Source organism: Aspergillus homomorphus (assembly GCF_003184865.1).
Source record: "Aspergillus homomorphus CBS 101889 unplaced genomic scaffold BO97scaffold_69, whole genome shotgun sequence".
NCBI lineage: Eukaryota > Fungi > Ascomycota > Eurotiomycetes > Eurotiales > Aspergillaceae > Aspergillus > Aspergillus homomorphus.
The window spans coordinates 88,774-108,221 of NW_020291955.1; the positions used below are offsets into that span (position 1 = coordinate 88,774).

At 27.5% G+C, this 19,448-nt stretch overlaps 3 protein-coding genes across 3 annotated transcripts; 2 read left to right on the forward strand and 1 right to left on the reverse strand.

Annotated features, from left to right (window-relative positions):
* Positions 1-830: 830 nt before the first annotated feature.
* On the forward strand, positions 831-3,205 carry BO97DRAFT_400389 (putative ER to Golgi transport protein (Sly41)). Its single transcript, XM_025694290.1, has 3 exons — positions 831-1,177; positions 1,229-1,659; positions 1,712-3,205. The coding sequence occupies exons 2-3, from the start codon at positions 1,267-1,269 to the stop codon at positions 2,969-2,971; spliced, it is 1,653 nt and encodes a 550-aa protein (XP_025546477.1). The 5' UTR covers positions 831-1,177; positions 1,229-1,266; the 3' UTR covers positions 2,972-3,205.
* A 611-nt stretch (positions 3,206-3,816) lies between these two features.
* Positions 3,817-6,799, forward strand: BO97DRAFT_446979 (putative NADH-ubiquinone oxidoreductase, subunit G). Its single transcript, XM_025698714.1, has 7 exons — positions 3,817-4,057; positions 4,114-4,137; positions 4,193-4,244; positions 4,301-4,315; positions 4,379-4,401; positions 4,458-6,339; positions 6,418-6,799. Exons 1-7 carry the CDS (start codon positions 3,943-3,945, stop codon positions 6,518-6,520), a joined length of 2,214 nt encoding a protein of 737 aa, XP_025546478.1. The 5' UTR covers positions 3,817-3,942; the 3' UTR covers positions 6,521-6,799.
* On the reverse strand, positions 6,504-8,285 carry BO97DRAFT_464029 (uncharacterized protein; the record flags this gene model as incomplete). Its single annotated transcript, XM_025699480.1, has 4 exons — positions 6,504-7,398; positions 7,473-7,785; positions 7,839-8,056; positions 8,126-8,285. The coding sequence occupies 4 exons, from the start codon at positions 8,283-8,285 to the stop codon at positions 6,959-6,961; spliced, it is 1,131 nt and encodes a 376-aa protein (XP_025546479.1). The 3' UTR covers positions 6,504-6,958.
* Between the last annotated feature and the right edge of the window lie 11,163 nt (positions 8,286-19,448).

Here is a 19,448-nt window from a genome sequence, read left to right on the forward strand (position 1 = left end):
TTCTTGTGTAACGGGGGGCTTCTCGGAGATAAGAATGAGACGGGAGACCATTAGAATGATTTTACACTGTTTTCTAGGAGGCGGAGCATCGAGATTGTGGCAATTTCAAAAGACAAGAAAGATTGATAATTATGGAATTGGCGCAAAATAGAAAGAATTGTACTATGCAACGGCATGAACTCAGAGATAATACAACTCATAGACTATTACACATGGTCGAAGAGCTCCCTGTCTGATCGGATCCAAATTTTGCTTGACTCAGGTTTGGCTGCAAAAAAACACAATTCCCAGTAAGTCTCGATGGCACAGCCATGATCCCTGACATACACTGTAGTCTATACTTGGCCCGATCCAAGGACCATGGCTGCTAATAAAAGATGAAGTACTGGTGTTATGTCTTTACCCGGTTCTCCAGGTGTGAAGAACGACCTACTATGAAACCGTCTAAATAAGAGAGTAAGACAATAACGGTACGTATCAGTTTGGTCTAACATTGACTTATCAGGAAAAGTTACAAACAAGAAGAGAAATGAGAAGAGAACCATAATATCTCTCTCCTTTACTCAATATCTATGTACCGCGATAAACCATACCTTTGCCCTAAGTCATCCTGCAAGTTTAGGTACAAGCTCCGTAGGATACTACATGATTCATAGGTAGGTCCATGGTCCTCACCCCCGGGCGGCGTGTCCTCAAAACCTGAGTATGATTCGTCAGTCAAGATTCGTCATCCAGCACTCCGCCCCTCGGCCCGGCCAAATACTAACCAACTACGGATTTTACTAGCACCGATGGACTTGCCGGAGAACTACCACCTCCTACTTGCTTCATTTACACTGCAGCCCTTAGATTACACTGGTACCGTGGGCCTCCATTCAACTCGAAGTATCAATAGAAAGCGACGTAGCGAGGGTTTTGCTACTTCTGCTCTTCAGACCTATCACCTAGGTTATGCCTATTGCCGCCGCGGATTTTGAGAATTTCCAGATCTGGCTTTGATGCACACTACCGTCCACTGTGTTGCCGGCCCCTCACAAGTTGTGGACGCCACGTCCTTCATTCTTGTCAATTTGCAGAACCCGGCCATCGCTTCATAATTTCTGTGATCCCTGCTATTGCCTTCTGCCGAGTCTCTGGACCGGTGCGCTTTTTGATTGCCCTTGTCCCCCTAAATCTGGTACGGTGTCACACATGTTCGCCCCGCCCTAGACCTAGCTAACATCACCAGCAATTTGCCTTAAGTAAAGTTCTAGTACAAGCACCCGAATGAGCACAACGATTCTGACCGGTACTGGGCGACGCCCTTCTGTGCTGCTCTCAGAGCTACATATGCCTGCAAATACACACGGCCCGCAACCAATGACAAGCCCGATAGACAAGTTTCCGCCGTTCAGTGACGAGTCGTCCGATACGCTGACGGAGCCAAGGGAACTTCACTCGAGTCCCTCGATTAGATATGCGTTTACACGCGGGGAGCCGCGAAAGACAGGGCAGTTTCCTTACGATGAGAAAACAGGATTGGCTAAGAATACGAGACAACGATCGAGGAAGAGTATAAGCGAAGCAATTAGCACCATCAGGACACGCAATGGTAGCGTGAGTGCCAATGCTCAGGAGCTGGCTGAGGCACTCAAGGCACCAGTCTCATACCAATTAATTGTAACATCTTATGTCTGGCTTCTGTATTCGAGCCATGCTGACCTGTTTCTAGACTCTTTGTCTCATCTGGTATATGACTTCGGCTTTGACAAACACCTCCTCAAAATCGATTCTGAATGCGCTGCCGAAACCAATTACCTTGACGATGGTACAATTTGCCTTCGTGTCTTTCTGGTGCCTGCTGTTGTCGTTTATGTCCAAAATGTTTCCCTCACTCAAGGGTAGCATACCAGCGCTTAAGCATGGCATTCGCACACCATCACGCGATATCATTGCTACTGCATTACCTTTAGCAATATTTCAATTAGCGGGTCATATCCTCAGCTCCATGGCCACCTCACAGATACCAGTCTCGCTTGTTCACACCATTAAGGGACTATCGCCCCTGTTCACGGTCGTAGCATATCGTGTGCTATTTCGCATTCGATATGCCAAAGCGACTTATTTGTCGCTCATTCCATTAACCCTCGGTGTCATGCTCGCGTGCTCCACAGGTTTCTCAACTAATTTCTTCGGCATTCTATGTGCGCTAATCGCAGCTCTTGTATTCGTCTCACAGAACATATTCTCGAAAAAACTGTTCAACGAAGCGGCACGCGCAGAATCAAATCTCGAACCCTCAAGTCGGCAAAAAATGGACAAGCTGAATTTGTTGTATTACTGCTCTGGCCTAGCTTTTGTCCTGACGCTGCCCATATGGTTCGCCTGCGAAGGATACCCCTTAATATCAGACCTCATGCAGGACGGTGCCATCTCTCTAACAGGAAAAGAGGATTCTCTTGACCACGGTGCTCTGTTCCTCGAATTTGTTTTCAACGGTGTGTCGCATTTCGCGCAGAACATTTTGGCGTTCATCCTTCTATCTATGATATCGCCAGTGTCATACTCCGTTGCATCATTGGTCAAGAGGGTGTTCGTCATTATTGTTGCGGTCGTTTGGTTCGGCAGTTCAACGACCGTTGTTCAAGGACTTGGGATTTTGCTCACTTTTGTTGGGCTTTATCTTTACGACCGCAACAGTCATGACGACTTGGCTGACCAGAAAGCAAACGCTGATCGCTTCCGCGCTAATGACATGGTACTCCCGTTGAACGCACGGGCACCAGGGAAAGCATGGCAGTCCAATGGTTTCGCTACAGTCTCAAGCAAAATAACGGACTATCAGCCGTTGGGTGATACGATCTCACATACGACCGATTCGAAGAAGGATGATAACTCGATTTACGCTCGTCCAAGAGGAAGCAGCTCTTCCCGAGTCTGGCTCCCCCCTGGTACCAGGCAAGAGACTACGTGGCATCCTAATGATTCCTAAGCGATGTCTTCTCTTTTCTCCTACCCTTTCCATTCACTATATATCTTGCCGGATCTAGTTGTGAAACAGTAGAGCTGGCAATAATGTTATCGATATTGCGAGATACCTAGGGACTGGTTTGGGGATTCAGAGCGCGGTATATAATGCCTTGATGATGTCCTGCCTACTTGGCCAGGTCGATTCAAACCCGATTGCGTAAAGTACACTCAATGCAGCGCCGTAGAACTGATACATAACATACGCTATAAACCAAAGCTTGTCGTACAGGAAGTGCCGTCATGTACCTCTGTATCTGCATTGAATGTTATGCGTATAGAGTCTTGGCACACCAAGGAGAGATTTACATGAATTTTGTCAGGTAGAGTACCGATCGTCGATTTTATGGTCGCGCTCTTGAAGCCTATATATATATTCACACTAACCTAATCACTAGAAAATTGCATGTGAATGCCGCCTGAATTATCTTCGTGATTTACTATTTATTATAAGACATGTAGCAACTGTCAGTAAAGAACGATACCTGCATCAGACCGCCTCATTTCACAGCTGTGAAGACGAGAACAGCCCTAAGGAGCTCCAGCTCAGTGCAACTATTCTAGGGCTATGTAGCAGAGGAAGTAGAGGAAAAGATGACCCTACCACCTACAATAATCATGCCCACGAAATGAGTTTATAAGTCTGAAGAGGAAAGAAGAAAAAGAGAAGAGAAGCAAAATAGGAAGACGGAGCTTGTTTATAGGGAGAAAAGATGTGTGGCTCGGATTATATTATCTCCCGTACATCCGAACCAATCCGCAGACGGCAATTTGCGAGTGACGCTCCGACTTGTGTCTGGCAGAATCCGAGCCAGGCCAGAGTGCACTCTCTCCAAGGACACCCTTCACTTCAGTCCTCTACCACCCTATTGTTGCCTACCCTTCGGGTTGACTTCGCTCTAACCCAACCCTTTCACATTTGACACTCGTCACAGTATGCGGCCGCAGCTGTATCGTGCGGCCGCCCGGCTCATCCGGGTCCCAAAGGTCAACCATCTCAGGGCTCTCGCGACGACATCCCCTCGCTCTGCCGAAGTGGAACTCACCATTGGTCAGTTACTGTGGCTTTGAAGTCACTTTGATGGCTTTGCTAACTTATTGTTCTAGATGGGAAGAAGGTTTCAGTAGAAGGTGACTTAATCTTCCTCGTACAATTTCTGAACTCCCCTCTTACACTACTTCACAGCCGGCTCGGCTCTTATCCAAGCCTGTGAAAAAGCAGGTGCTACAGTCCCAAGGTAAGAATTACGATGTGATATAATACATTTGAGCGCAAATCACTAACTCTTGATAGATATTGTTACCATGAGTAAGCCGACGGATATTCTAGCCCCTTCTAAGAGAACAACTAACATTGCTGATACCTTACCAGGAAGCTATTGGTTGCAGGTAACTGTATGTTTGCGTTCGGACATTATTCGGCTTTGTTGTCGATATTGACTGCTCTTTAGGTCGTATGTGCCTCGTCGAAGTCGAGCGGGCACCTAAGCCCGTGGCGTCATGTGCTTGGCCTGTGCAGCCTGGAATGAATGTCAAAACCAATTCGCCGCTGGTGCATAAAGCTCGGGAAGGTGTTATGGAGTTTCTGCTTGCCAACCATCCTCTGGATTGCCCTGTTTGCGACCAAGGTGGAGAGTGTGATCTTCAAGATCAATCCATGCGATATGGTGCTGACCGTGGACGTTTCCACGAAGTCGGGGGCAAGCGTGCCGTCGAGGACAAAAATATTGGTCCCCTTGTTAAAACGTCCATGAATCGTTGTATTCACTGTACACGCTGTGTTCGCTTTATGAATGATGTTGCTGGAGCTCCCGAACTCGGAACCACCGGCAGAGGAAACGACATGCAAATCGGCACTTACCTGGAAAAGAACCTTGACTCCGAGCTTTCTGGTAACATCATTGATCTTTGTCCAGTCGGAGCTCTTACCTCTAAGCCCTACGCTTTCCGTGCTCGCCCTTGGGAACTGAAACACACTGAATCTATTGACGTGCATGACGCTTTGGGGTCGAACATACGGATAGATACTCGAGGCATGGAGGTGATGCGGGTACTTCCAAGGCTGAACGACGATATCAACGAGGAATGGATCAACGACAAATCTCGGTTCGCATGTGATGGTCTCAAGACTCAGAGGCTTACGACACCTCTAATCCGCCGGGAAGGGAAGTTCGTCCCCGTAACGTGGGAGCAGGCTTTGACCGAAATTTCGTCAGCCCACCAGCGACTTCGGCCGACGGAGAATGAGTTCAAAGCCGTTGCCGGGCATCTGGTAGATGCTGAAACATTGGTGGCTATGAAGGATTTGGCTAATAAGCTTGGGTCTGACAATCTTGCACTGGACCAGCCAGGCGGCAGCACCCCAATTGCTCACGGTGTTGATGTTCGCTCCAACTATCTTTTCAACTCTAAGATCTATGGAATCGAGGAGGCCGATGCGATCCTTCTGGTTGCTACAAATCCTCGCCATGAAGCCTCCGTTCTCAATGCGCGTATTCGCAAGCAGTATCTACGGTCTGATCTTGAAATCGGGCTTGTTGGCGAGGAATTTGAAAGCACTTTCGAGTTCGAGCACTTGGGTGCCGATGTTTCCTCCCTGAAGGCAGCCCTTTCCGGAACCTTCGGGGAAAAGCTCGCTACGGCCAAAAGACCTATGATCATTGTTGGCAGTGCTGCTGCTGAACACCCTGATGCTAAGGCGATTTTCGAGTCCATCGGCAGCTTTGTAGAGAAACACGCAAACAACTTCAATACTCCAGATTGGCAAGGCTACAACGTTCTCCAACGCGCAGCATCCCGTGCGGCTGCCTATGAAGTGGGCTTCGCTACGCCATCTCCCGAAGTCTCTCAGAGCAAGCCCAAGATGGTTTGGCTTCTTGGTGCTGATGAAATCGCTCAGAGCGAACTTCCCAATGACGCCTTTGTCATTTACCAGGGACACCACGGTGATAGAGGCGCTCAGCTCGCCGATGTTGTTCTGCCTGGCGCGGCGTATACTGAGAAATCTGGAACCTACATCAACACGGAGGGCCGTGTGCAAGTCACTCGAGCTGCCACTTCCTTGCCTGGTGCTGCACGTGACGACTGGAAGATCATCCGTGCCGTTAGTGAATTCCTCAGCATACCTCTTCCTTACGATGACATCGAGGCACTGCGCGACCGTATGGAAGAAATTAGTCCTGTCATGCGCCGATACGACGTGGTTGAACCAACATCCTTGAGCTCATTGAGCAAGATTCAGTTAGTTGATCAGAACAAGGGCTCTCAATCGACCAATACACCTTTCAAGAAGATCATCGACGATTTCTATTTTACTGATTCCATTGCTCGGAGGTATGTATCAAGCACAAGCCTCTTCCTCTGATGCTCGTTGCAAAGCCGTACTTGTCTCCTTGCTAACTGCTACTCTAGTTCTCCCACTATGGCTCGCTGCTCTGCCGCTAAGGCGACTGGAAACCCCGAGACAAACTTCATGGCCGCTGGAGAGATGTCTCCGAAGGCTCTGTATGGCTAGATTTCCGATTTTTCACTATTGACCCAGTTTCTTCCTATTTGTCTGGTGGTCTAGGCGTTGTTGTTGTAACACCTAAACAACTTTTTCCTTCGATGCTTTTGCCCTAGTCCAATGTTATTATAGTTCAAGTACTGTGCTTTCTCGGCCTATTCTGTCAAATCTCACAATCACACCAAGGGAAGTCTCAAACCACATCAGCAGTGATGAATTTGTACATAAGATCGAAAAATTATATTTGGTGGTACGACAGAGCCATGCAACATTCGCTTGTTCACCAGCAGACTCTGTATTGATTGGTTGCCTACAGCCCATGTAGTAAACCAGAATCCGCCGCATCAGAAGATTATTTCGAGGGCCCGCGTATAACAATCAAGGACTACAAAATGCATCATTCCTTATGCCTAAAAGCTATGCCCTGAAGCTGCTGGCAAATTCAGGCTATAGCTCATCGTCGTCTGTCTCTCCTGAGCTGTGCCCAGATTCTTTGTATTCAGGCCGAACTGTTCGCATCCCTGCGTTTTTTCCCGTGGTCTTCGCGAATGGAAGCTCTCTTCGAGGTGGAATGACTTGATTCTTGCTTGTAGACTGTGAATGAAAGCTTTTTGAGTCAAGCTTGCTTGTCTGGGCGTCGTGAGTAGAAGTAGTAGACATATCTTCATCAGTAGTAGAGCCATCTTCCTCTAACGCTTGTTGCGGCGTTGAAGACGGCTCGTTGTCTGTACCTAGTGCTGCTTCAAGGCTTACCCGGCGGTTTTCCCGTTCTAACTCTAAATTTTCGATGTCGTCTTCACTACACGACATAGTATGTGATGGTTTCGAGACTGAACTGCCCGCTCCCCCTTTAGCCGTCGTGATTTGCGTGGATTCACCCGGAGGCGCTTCCTGGTTTTTAGACCTTGGAGCTTTTCACTGATCAGCTTGGATATCTAACTTCAGATTGCCGTGGTGGAACACCTACTAGTCTGTGAAGCAAAATCTGTGGAAGCCAATACGCGCTGTTGATTGCGGATCTTCAATTTCTTCTCGTTGAGAAGCTGCATAAAATTGTTCACCAACTGTTGTTCGTGTCGAGTCTTGGCGTTTATGACTTCATCAAGCTGTTTCCTTAAATTATTTATGGTCTCCTCAGCATTCTGACAGCGGTCCTGCAGAGTCAAACAGCGCTTCTCGAGGAGACCAGTCCTCTCGGCGGAGATAGAAGTCCACTCGTAGAGATGAATGGCTTCTTCATCCTTCTGATTCAGGATTATAGCCCCCAGTTTTTGCTGGATATTATCAGTAGGAGCAACCGATTAAGGCTGCCTAAGCCGGTACGTACGGTTATAGATTGAATCCTCTTCCGTATCACGATTGTCATCTCATTGCCCTTGGCTTCAGAGCCAGCGATTGAAGCCGACGTTTCCACCCCTGTAAGTATATCCTGCCTCATCCTGGAATATTCCAATTGTCCTAGTACATGAAGCATAATGTGAGCCCACTCGTCTTCGGTGCCTTGATAGTTCTTTGAGCGATATGAGTTAAGGCGAGTCTGTCGCACTATGACAAATGTGTTAGACTGTGATGCATCGGTCGTCGATCTCCCACTAATGATGGGACGCTACATACCTGTGCCGGTATATGGGCACTCCCCTTCTGTGCCGATAAGATTCAAATCCAGTATGGAAGCGCCGCAACAAACAATGTGCAATAGTACGCACGCATTTGGTTCATCAGATCGTGGAATGCGCAGAATCCGGGAAAGTTGGCCAACATCGTTCGGGGGCATCTTGGTCTGTCAGGATGTCTGCTCAGAAAAAGGTCCATGGAAAGTACTTCGGATACTAAGCTTAGCCTCTGCTTCTAAAAGGTAGTGAGTGGTGTCACCCCTGTCCCACTCTTCCTACTCTCTTTTTGTAGTCACTTAACTTGGTTAGTTAACGTAATCGGTAAGCGAGTGGCGCGTGTAAGTGAGCAGCGCAGAGCTGTATTTAGTATTAAATCTAGATATTTTAAACTTATATAATTCAACAACAAGAATATTTAGAGAACTTAAATAAATATATTATAGAAATAAGTATATTAATTCTTTATAAATCTTATTTAAAAATATCTATATCCTTTTTAAAGAAGTTATTCTAGAAAAAGAATAAAATATAAAAATATACTATATTTTTCTATATTAAGTCTTATTAAGCTTTAAATTAAAAAGCCTTAATATAAGTACTAATATATAACTATATAAAACTATATATAGGATTATATAAAATAATATCCAGAATTAATCAAGATATAAAGAATTAAAAATTATTATTCTATATAGAAAATATAGTATACTGCTGGCTTATATACACTATTTACTTACTAATTAATATTATCAGTAAACAAGTGGTCTATATGGATGAGTAGCCCAGCTCTGTATTCTATATAAAGTAGCTCTTATTAAAAGCTAAATATCTTAACCTTTTCTTATAAATATTTTATAAAACTTAGAATAAGCTTAATATTACTATAATTATCTAGTATAGCCTAGAAAAAACCTAATATATATTTTAATTACCTAGATATATATATATTTTTAGTATTTTTTATAATTTAATATAAATTTTAAATATTTTAAGAAATATAATTTTCTAGTCTTTAAAAATAATACTATATATAAAAAATATACTTGATTAATATATATTTATATTTTATATTCTTAAGTATTATAGTTATTAAGATATTCAGCTTTGAATAATAACTATTTTATAAGGAATACAGAGTTGGGCTACTCACCTATATAGACCACTCGCTTACTGATTATATTACATTAAATAGCCTGGCACTTACTAAGTAATATAAGCATAAACTAATGTAATCCACAAGCGGGCTGGCCATCTCTGTATTCCATATAAAATAGCTACTTTTTAACTCTTAATATCTTAATAATAAAGCTAATTAATTATCTAAGATCTTAAAATATTTAATATAAGTATCTATATCCTATATAAATCTACTTCTATAAGCCTAAGAAGATAAATTAAAATTTTTATTATATTAATATTAAAAATACAGAAAGTTATAATATATTTTATATTACCTAATAATTTAAAGTTTATATAAAAGATTTTTTAAAAATTAAAGCTTAGATATAAGTACTAGAGACTATATATATAAATATATAAGATAAGAAGTATAATTTACTGAGATATTATTACAGTAGTTGATGGCTAAGCTGAGAGATAAGTAAGTAAGAAGATTAAATTAGGAAGAAATCTCAGGAACAGTTAAAATTCAGAGATCTAAGAAGTCTTTTCCTATGATAATATAGAAAATAATAAAAAAATAGAATATAGAATCTTTATATAAACTAAGATTTATTATATATATTAATTTAATAAACTTAATATCCTTATAAAGTAATATTATATTATATATAAATAATAAATAAAATAAACATATTAAAAAATATAAAATAATTTATATTTATAGGATAAAGAAAAAAATAAATATAAATATAAAGAAATAATAATATACTATAATCAAAATAACTAATATTTTTTATATTTATAGATTAGATTATATACTTTAATTTTTTTATAAATTTATATATAGAGTAGCTAACAGTTAGGTCAGATTAATAGTAATAGTTAAAAAAACAATTAATAATTAAAGTATTTTATAAAAATTAATAATTATAAAAATACCTTACAAATAAATATATTATATATTAAATATATATATTATAAACTAAATCTATTCATAATATATTATATACTTAATATAGTAAAATACCAGACAGTTAAAAATTACTATAGAAAAAAAACCAGAAACTAATTAGTTATATATTATATATAGTCTAGCTATACTGGACTATAATATAAATATAATATTTATATAAATAATATATATCTATTAGATCTCAAATTAGAAACAAAGATATATAGATATTAATTAATCTAAATATATTTTTAATACTCAGTTTTTAACTTTTTTTTTAACTGTTAGCCACTCTATTTATATATTATTAATTAAATTTTATTTAGATTAATAAATAAGATATTTAATAATAGATTTTCTAATATATTTATATAAAATAATATATTTTAGAATAATAAATATTTTCTAATATCTTTTATTAAAAAATCTTTTATTAATAATATAAAAAGACTAGAATAGTATATAATTATAATAATAAATTTTTATAAAGATGAATTTAAACTATATAATAAAAGTAATAAAATAAATAATCTATAATTTAAAAAATTAAGATAATATATATAATAAATAATAATTTGAATAATAGGGAAGAAATCAATATATTATTATTTTAATTTAATTTTAATATTTTTGATATATATCTATAAATACACAGAATTATTAATATATAAAAATATAAATTTATATTTTCTATTATATATTTTCTATATATAGATAATTATAAACTTAAAAACTTTTTTAATATCAAAATATAATAAAGAATCTTAACTAGAGTGGCTAACGGCCAGGTCAGGTCAGGTTAATCAAAATTTTTATACCTGACTGCAGGTTAATGGTCAGGTATAAGAAATATATATTCCTGCCCAGGTTAACCAACGGTTAACCTGCAGGTCAAATTTCTCGGCAACTAAGCCTATTAAAGAAGGTAGTAGGTTTAGGCAGAATATTTCTGCCTAATTCTTACCTGATTTGTGCCTAATCATGCCTGATTTCTGCCTGATTCTGCCTGATTCAGGTATAACGGTTAATCTGATTTTTATACCTTAACCTGACTGCCAGGTTAAGGTCAGGTTAAGGTTAAGGTATAACGGTCAGGTTAAGCCACTCTAATCTTAACTAGTATTAATTTTAATAATAAAAATCTTTTAAAAATATTAGAAATATTTTTTAATTTACTTAACAAAAATATTTTTATAATAGAAAAAATAATAATTTTAATTTTTAAGTATTTTAAAATTATATTTTTAATAGATATACTAGTATTTTTAAAAATATTAATAAATTTATTTTTAAATAACTAGATATAATTTAAGATATTTATAATAAAATATTAGAACTATTATAGATTTATACTTAAAAATAATTAATAAAATAATTTATTTATTATAATATTTAGAATAAAATTAATTATTAAGATAATAAATAGAAAAATTTAAAATTAAAATTTTTATTATATTATAATATAATATATTATTATCTTAATAATTTAAATTATATATCTTAATTGACTATCTATTTAGAACTATAAAATAATAAAATAAAATTAATTAATTTTAAAATATAAGAAAAGAATTTTCTAAAGAATAAATATAAAATATATATTATAAGTAAAAATAAAAATCTTTAGACTACTTTAATTATATTTTTAAAAATAATATATAATAATAAATTTCTATTTATTTATTTTATAATAGATCATTATTTAATTATATTAATATATTTTATAAACTTATTAATAATTATAAATATTTAAATATTTTTTTCTATTAAAAAATTATAAAAAAATTATAATAATTATATAAATAATTTTATAATAAAAATAATTAGTTATAAAATATTATATAATTAATATTTTTAAATTCTATTCTTAAAATATATGAAATAATAAAAAATATATTTATAAAATAATTTATATATTAATATAAATAACTTAAATAGATTTTTATATTTTAATCTATTTAAAATATAATATAATACAATATTATAGCTATTATAATAATAAATATCTAAATTAAAATAAAATTAATATTTAAAATCATAATAAATAAATTTCTTTAAATTTATAAATTTATATTATAAATTCTTAAATATCTTATTCTTTATTAATATTAATAGATATTATATAAATAGTATAATTATAATAATTATTAAAATAATTTTTAATTCAAAATGTTTTATAATCTTATAAAACTAAAGTTTTTTAATTATAATATTATATATAATAATATAATTATTTAGTAAAATTGAAAAAATAATTTATTTTAACTAAATTTATAAAAATTTTTTAATAATTTAAAATTTATTTTTAAATATATTAAAATAAAATATATTAATATATTAATCTAGAAATATTATAAAAAGAATTATAAAGATTTTAATAAACTTAAAATTTAAATTTATTTTCTTAAAATAACTAAATATAAGATTATAATAAATAAAATATTTATTTAGATTCTTAGAAATAATAATTATATTATTAATATTAATATAATAAAATTTTTAAGATTTTTATAAATTAAGATTTATCTAATATTATATATATAATATTAAGTTAATATATTTTATAATAATAATATAGAATATTTTTAACTATAATATATAATTATAATAAATTAATTAATAATTAAAAAAATAAATAATATTAATAATAAAAATAAAATACTATTTTTAGATTATCTAAAAGATTTTTTCTTATATAAAAATAGAATAGTAATTTAATTTAGTTTTTTATTAATAATATAAAAGTTAATTATAATATAATTCTTAAAAATATTATTTATAGTATACTATATTATAAATATTAAATAAAATAATAGAATATATTTTATAATATATTATATTTTTTATAATATATAAAAAAATAAATATACTATTAATTATTTCTTAATTATATTTTAAAATCTAATATATATAAAATTTAGATATATAATTTCTTTATTTTTTTAAAAAAAATTTATAATTATTAATTTTTAGAGATATTAATTATACTAATATTTAAATTATTAAATAAAGCCTATATAATATATAATATAAATATTTTCTAAGTTAATAAATAATTTTAGAATTATTATAAATAATAATATTATTAATATTAGGATTATTAATATAAAAACTAGACTATATAATTAAATATATAAATTAATAAATTTAATATTATGAATATCTAAAAAGTTTTATTTAAAAAGATATTTAGATTAATAATATATACTAATATTTTAAGCATATACTAATAATAAAACTTATTATTAATATTAGTATTCTTAGAATATAGAATTTTAATATAAATAATAGAGTAATTAAACTTAATAATATAATTATTAATAATATATATTATAATAAAGAGAAAAGATTAGCCAGGTATAGAATTAAAATACTAGTATTATATAGATATAAACTAATTCTTATCTTTCTAAGTTATAGCAAGGCCTGGATATTTAAAATATAGATTTTACTAAATTATTAATATTATAATTATTTTATAACTAAAATATAGATTTTCTATTATAATAATTTAGTTTTTTTTAATAGTAGTTATTCTTAATTATAAGATAATAATATAATATTATTAATTTAATAATTAAATTAATTATTTTTATTAATATAGTATTTAGTAGTAAAAATTATAATATTAATTTATATTAAATTAATATATTTTAAATAATATTTTTTTATTTTAGAAATATAATATTATTTTTATTATAATTATAATAACTTTTTTATATTATATATTTTTTATTTTTTTATTAACATTAGATTTTTTAATTTATTATTATTTCTTTATTATAAATAGTTTATTTTTATACTATTTCTATTATTAAATATCTATTAAAATATATATAAAAATTATTTTATATTCTTTATTATTTAGTAGTACTAAGAAATTAATAAATAAATATAAAATCTATTATTTATTATAATGATTTTAAATATAAATTACTATTTTTTATTTAAGATATTTTTTAATCCAAAGATTTTATTTTATTTAAAATATTTTAAAATTATAATAAAATAGTTTAATATAAAAATAAATAAATCATTTAAACTTAATTAATATTTTAATATAGTATTAAATATAAAGTATTATTAATATACTATAAAAAATTTAATTAATTATATTTAGAGTAGCTAACAGCTAGGTTAAGTTAATAATAATAGTTAAAAAATACAGCTAGTAGTTAAAGTATATTATAAGAATTAATAATTATAAAATTATCTTATAAATAAATATATTATAAATTAAATATATATATTATAAACTAAATCTATTTTTAGTATATTATAAATCTAATATAGTAAATACCAGATAATTAACAATTACTATTAAAAAATCTAAAATTAATTAATTATACATTAAATACAGCTTAGCTGTACTGGGCTATAATATATATATAATATATATCTATTAGATTTTAACTTAAAAACAAGGATATAAAGACTTTATTTAGTCTAAATATATTTCTTAATATTTAGTTTTTAACCTGTTTTTTAACTATTAGCCACTCTAATTATATTATAAATTATAGTTAAAATATTTAAAAATATAAAGAAGTTAATAATAATTTTTTTTATAATTAAATTTCTTTTAAAATATTAATAATAAAGAATAGGATACTATATTTTATAAATTATATAATATAATTATATATTTTTTATTCTAAATATAAATTAATAATAATTACTAAAAAATTATAAATATAAATATTATTTAAATTAACTTTACTAATAATTTATTAAAAAAAATATAAATATTTATTATAATTAAATTGAATTTTATTATATTTTTATATTTTAAATTAATATTGATTATAAATTTTTAATACTTTTATTAAATAATACTAGTTATTTACTTTAAATTTATATTATTATTTTTATTTAGATATTATAATTACTAAAATTATATATTATTTTATTAATAGAAATAAAGAAAAAAAATTAAGATTAATAAAGTAGAATAAAAAATTTTAATCTAAATTATATATAATTTATAAATACTTTTCTATTTTAGTAATATCTTACTAATAATAATATTTTATTTCATAGTTTTTTTATAATAATTATTAAATAAATATTAATTATATTTATATTTTAAATTATATAATAAATATAGCTGTAGTCTAATTAAATATAATATATTATTATTTTATCTTATTTTATTTTATTATTATTTTAGATATATATTTTATATATATCTATAATTTTGATAACTAAATTTAGTTAAGATCTTAATAACTAAATATGATTAAAATAATAAACTATACTAAAAAAATTAGTATTATTAATAAATAGAATATTAAGTATAATATTTTCTTAATTCTATATAAAAAATAGAAATATTCTATTATATTTTTTTATAAAAAAATATTATTAAGTACTAGATTATTAATATCTAGAAGCATAAAAATTATAAGAAATTATTACTAATAATATCTATATTATATTATCTAATTTTATTATTATTTTATATATAAATTATATAAGTATTATATAATAATTTATCTATTATTTAATATTTTTTCTTTTAAACTTTATTTTTTAAAATTATATATTTTTATAAAATATTTACTAAATTTTTAATTAGTAATTATTAATTATATTTTAAAAATTGATTTTTTATTTTATAAAATAAAATTAATTATTTTATAATATAAAATTAATTATTTTATAGTATAAAATTATCTAGTATTTATTTTATTTTTATTTATTATTATTATCTAGATTAAATATAAATAATTATTTAGTTTTATTATTTTAATTTCTTAAGATTTTAGGAAAGATATATAAAAGATATTATATATATAATTATATTTTATTAATAAATATAAATATATTATTTTATTTTTTAATTATATTTATAATTCAAAATAACCTAATAAATTTAGATACTAGTTTATAAATTATTTTTTTAAATTTTAAGTTTTTAATAAATAATTTAATTAAATTATTTTTTTAAAAATATATATTATTTTATTTCTTTCTTTAAAAATTAAAATATTATAATAATTATTATAATAAAATACTTATTTTTTTTATAATTTTTTATTAAATTTATTATAGATTTTTTAAAAATCATTAAATTTTTTATTTTTTTTATTATAAATAGTATCTCTATTTTTATAAAATTATTTTTAATCTATAATTAAAATTCTAGTATATAGCTTATAAAAATTTTAAAAAAAATTATTTTAATAAATATATCTTTATAATTATTATAAATAAATTTAATTTAAAATATATATCAATTTAATTATTTTAATCTTTTATAATAAAATATTTTAAATAATATTCTAAAACTTTATTTACTTTTTTAATCTAATTATTAATCCAAAAGTAAAATATTATTAATAATCTTTTTTATTTTAGTTTAGAAATAGAGATCTAATTAGAATTAATTAATAAATATAAGTTTTTATTAGGAATTATATTTATAAATAATTTATATTTTAATTTAATTTTTTAATAGAAAATATTAGCTAATTATTTTATATCTATTATATATAATATAAATAAGAAATCATATTTTTTTATAAACTATATTTTAGGTTCAAAAAATCAAATAAAATTAATATTTATAATGATTATAGAATAACTAGTATTAATATATATATATATATATATATATATAATTATATTTAGATTAACTATATATAAGGACTAAGGGATGAAATAGTATAATAAATAAATATTCCTTATAAGAGTCAAAGGTAGTATTATATTATCTTAAAGTATTATTACTAGTTTCCTATTTTTATAAATAGCTGCTACTTGTATAGTAGTTACAGCTATTTACTTAGTTTTTTATATAATCTCTTATCTTATTCTTACAGAAGTAGTTAATATTTCTTTATAATAAGCTTATCACAAAGGTTATAAGGATATTAGTTCTTACACTTTAATAATAATAAAATATTATATATATAATAATTTCTTAACTAGTTACTTTCAGTGTTCTTATAATAATTAGATTTAATAATATTAATAAATAAAGTCTTAAAAGAATTAGTAATCTTAAATAATATAAATTTAAATAATTAAATATTATAATACAAATATTTATATTATCTATTATATAATATAAAACATATGATAATTATTATATAAAATAAGTAAAATTTTAATTTATATAAGAATATTTTTAATTTTAATATTCTTAATATCTTAGATAATATTATTACTAGTATTTATAATATTTATATTATTAATATATCTATTATAAGTATTATTATAGTCTTTATAATAATTACTACTATTAGATTAATTATAATTATACTCTTTAATTTAAGATTGATTATATATTTATTTATATAACTATTCTAATTATTATTTAAAGTACTAAATATAATATTTCTTACTTTATTTATAAATATAATAAAATTCTTTAATTAGTACTATTAAATCTATTATTATAATTATATATATATATATCTATAACTTAACTAATTCTTTGAAAATAATCTAAGAATTAAGTTCTAAAACCAATATTAATATTAATTTTTTTAAAACTTATTATTATTATTCCAAGACTAATTACTTAAAATAAGTAGAGAATTATTTACTATAGTTTAGGTAAAAACTTATATTTTCTTTGCTTAATATAGAATATAAAAATAGACTTATTATTATTATTATTAAAATTATTAATAATTATTTAATTACTAGTTTAAGTTTTAATTAACTCTACTAGTTCTAATATAATTATTAATTATAATTATCAATATAATCCTTATTATATTTTTAAGATTTTTTATAACAATTATTAAATTTTTAATAAATATAAGATTTATAGAGTTTTAAAAATTTAGATCTAGAATACTTTTTATATTAAATTATATAAATGAAAATTCTTTAATTATATTACTATTAATTAAATTATTTAAGAAATTTATTAATTATAATATTTTTATTTGAATATATTAATTCTATATAGAAATATAAATTTAAGTAGTTCTAGATATAAATTAATTATTAAAAAAAATTAATTATATCAATAATATAGATATAATAGATTATTTTTTAAATAAGTTAATTAATATATGTATTAATTTATATATTAATTATTTTATAAAATTAAGTATTTAATTTTATTTTTATTATATAAAAACTTAATTTAAAGTATTTTTTTAATTTATGAAACTACTTATTATTTAATAATATATTAATTATAAAATATTTTTTTATTTAATAAAACTAATAGTATACTATAAGGACTAAGGGGTGAAATAGCATGATGAACGAATATCCCTTGTGAGAGTCAAAGGTGGTGTTATATTGCCTTAAAGTGTTATCGCTGGTTTCCTATTCTCGCGGGTAGCTGCCACTTGTGTGGTGGTCGCGGCTACTCGCCTAGTCTCTCACGTGATCTCTTATCTTATTCTCGCAGGGGTAGTTGATGTTCCTTCGCGATAAGCTTATCGCGAAGGTTGTAAGGATATTAGTCCTTACATATACTATATAAAAACTATACTATATATATATATTTATAAGTTTAACTTAATTATAAATTCTTTATAATACTAATAAATAATTTTATTAAAATATTAAAATACTCAATAATGTAGAGTATATTTAGATTAATAATATTAATATTATATTATTTAAAAGTAATAAAGTTAATTAGTTTTAGTATAATAAAACTTAAAATTAATATAATTAAACTACCAGATTCTTTAAATAATATAGAATAAAATATAAAAATAGATATAATTATTTATAATATAAATATAATAATAAATTTTAATATAATTAAAACTTTAGAATATATATATCCTAGTAATTATTTTAGTTTAATAAAAAACTTTAGTAATTACTAAAAATTTAGATTTAATAATTAATTAAAATATAACTCAGATATATAAAAAAATTAATAAATATAATAAAAAACTAAAATTCTTATATAACATAAATTTATTAGTATTTTAGAAAATAGAATAAATATAATATTTTTAGATATTATAAAATAAATATAATAATAAATAAATATTAAACTTATTATATAATAATTAATAATTTAATAAATTAATTTTAAAATATTTAAATAATAATCCAGGAATATTAAAACTAATACTAAAAATTAATGATATAAAATATAATAAATAAATTAATATAATAAATAATAAATAAATAAAAATAATATAAGATAAATACTTAGTATAATATAAAAAAATTTATATAAAAATATTAATAATACTAAGTTCTAGAATAGTATACTAATTTAAAATTATAAATAATATAATAAATTAAATAGATTAAAATT

Bases quoted from the DNA above. Each gene is read 5' to 3' on its own strand.
- BO97DRAFT_400389 (XM_025694290.1), top strand. From the start codon at position 1,267: ATGAGCACAACGATTCTGACCGGTACTGGGCGACGCCCTTCTGTGCTG. The intron at 1,660-1,711 runs GTAACATCTTAT...ACCTGTTTCTAG, and splicing joins CAGTCTCATACCAATTAATT to ACTCTTTGTCTCATCTGGTA.
- BO97DRAFT_446979 (XM_025698714.1), top strand. From the start codon at position 3,943: ATGCGGCCGCAGCTGTATCGTGCGGCCGCCCGGCTCATCCGGGTCCCA. The intron at 4,058-4,113 runs GTCAGTTACTGT...TTATTGTTCTAG, and splicing joins CGAAGTGGAACTCACCATTG to ATGGGAAGAAGGTTTCAGTA. The intron at 4,402-4,457 runs GTATGTTTGCGT...ACTGCTCTTTAG, and splicing joins GCTATTGGTTGCAGGTAACT to GTCGTATGTGCCTCGTCGAA.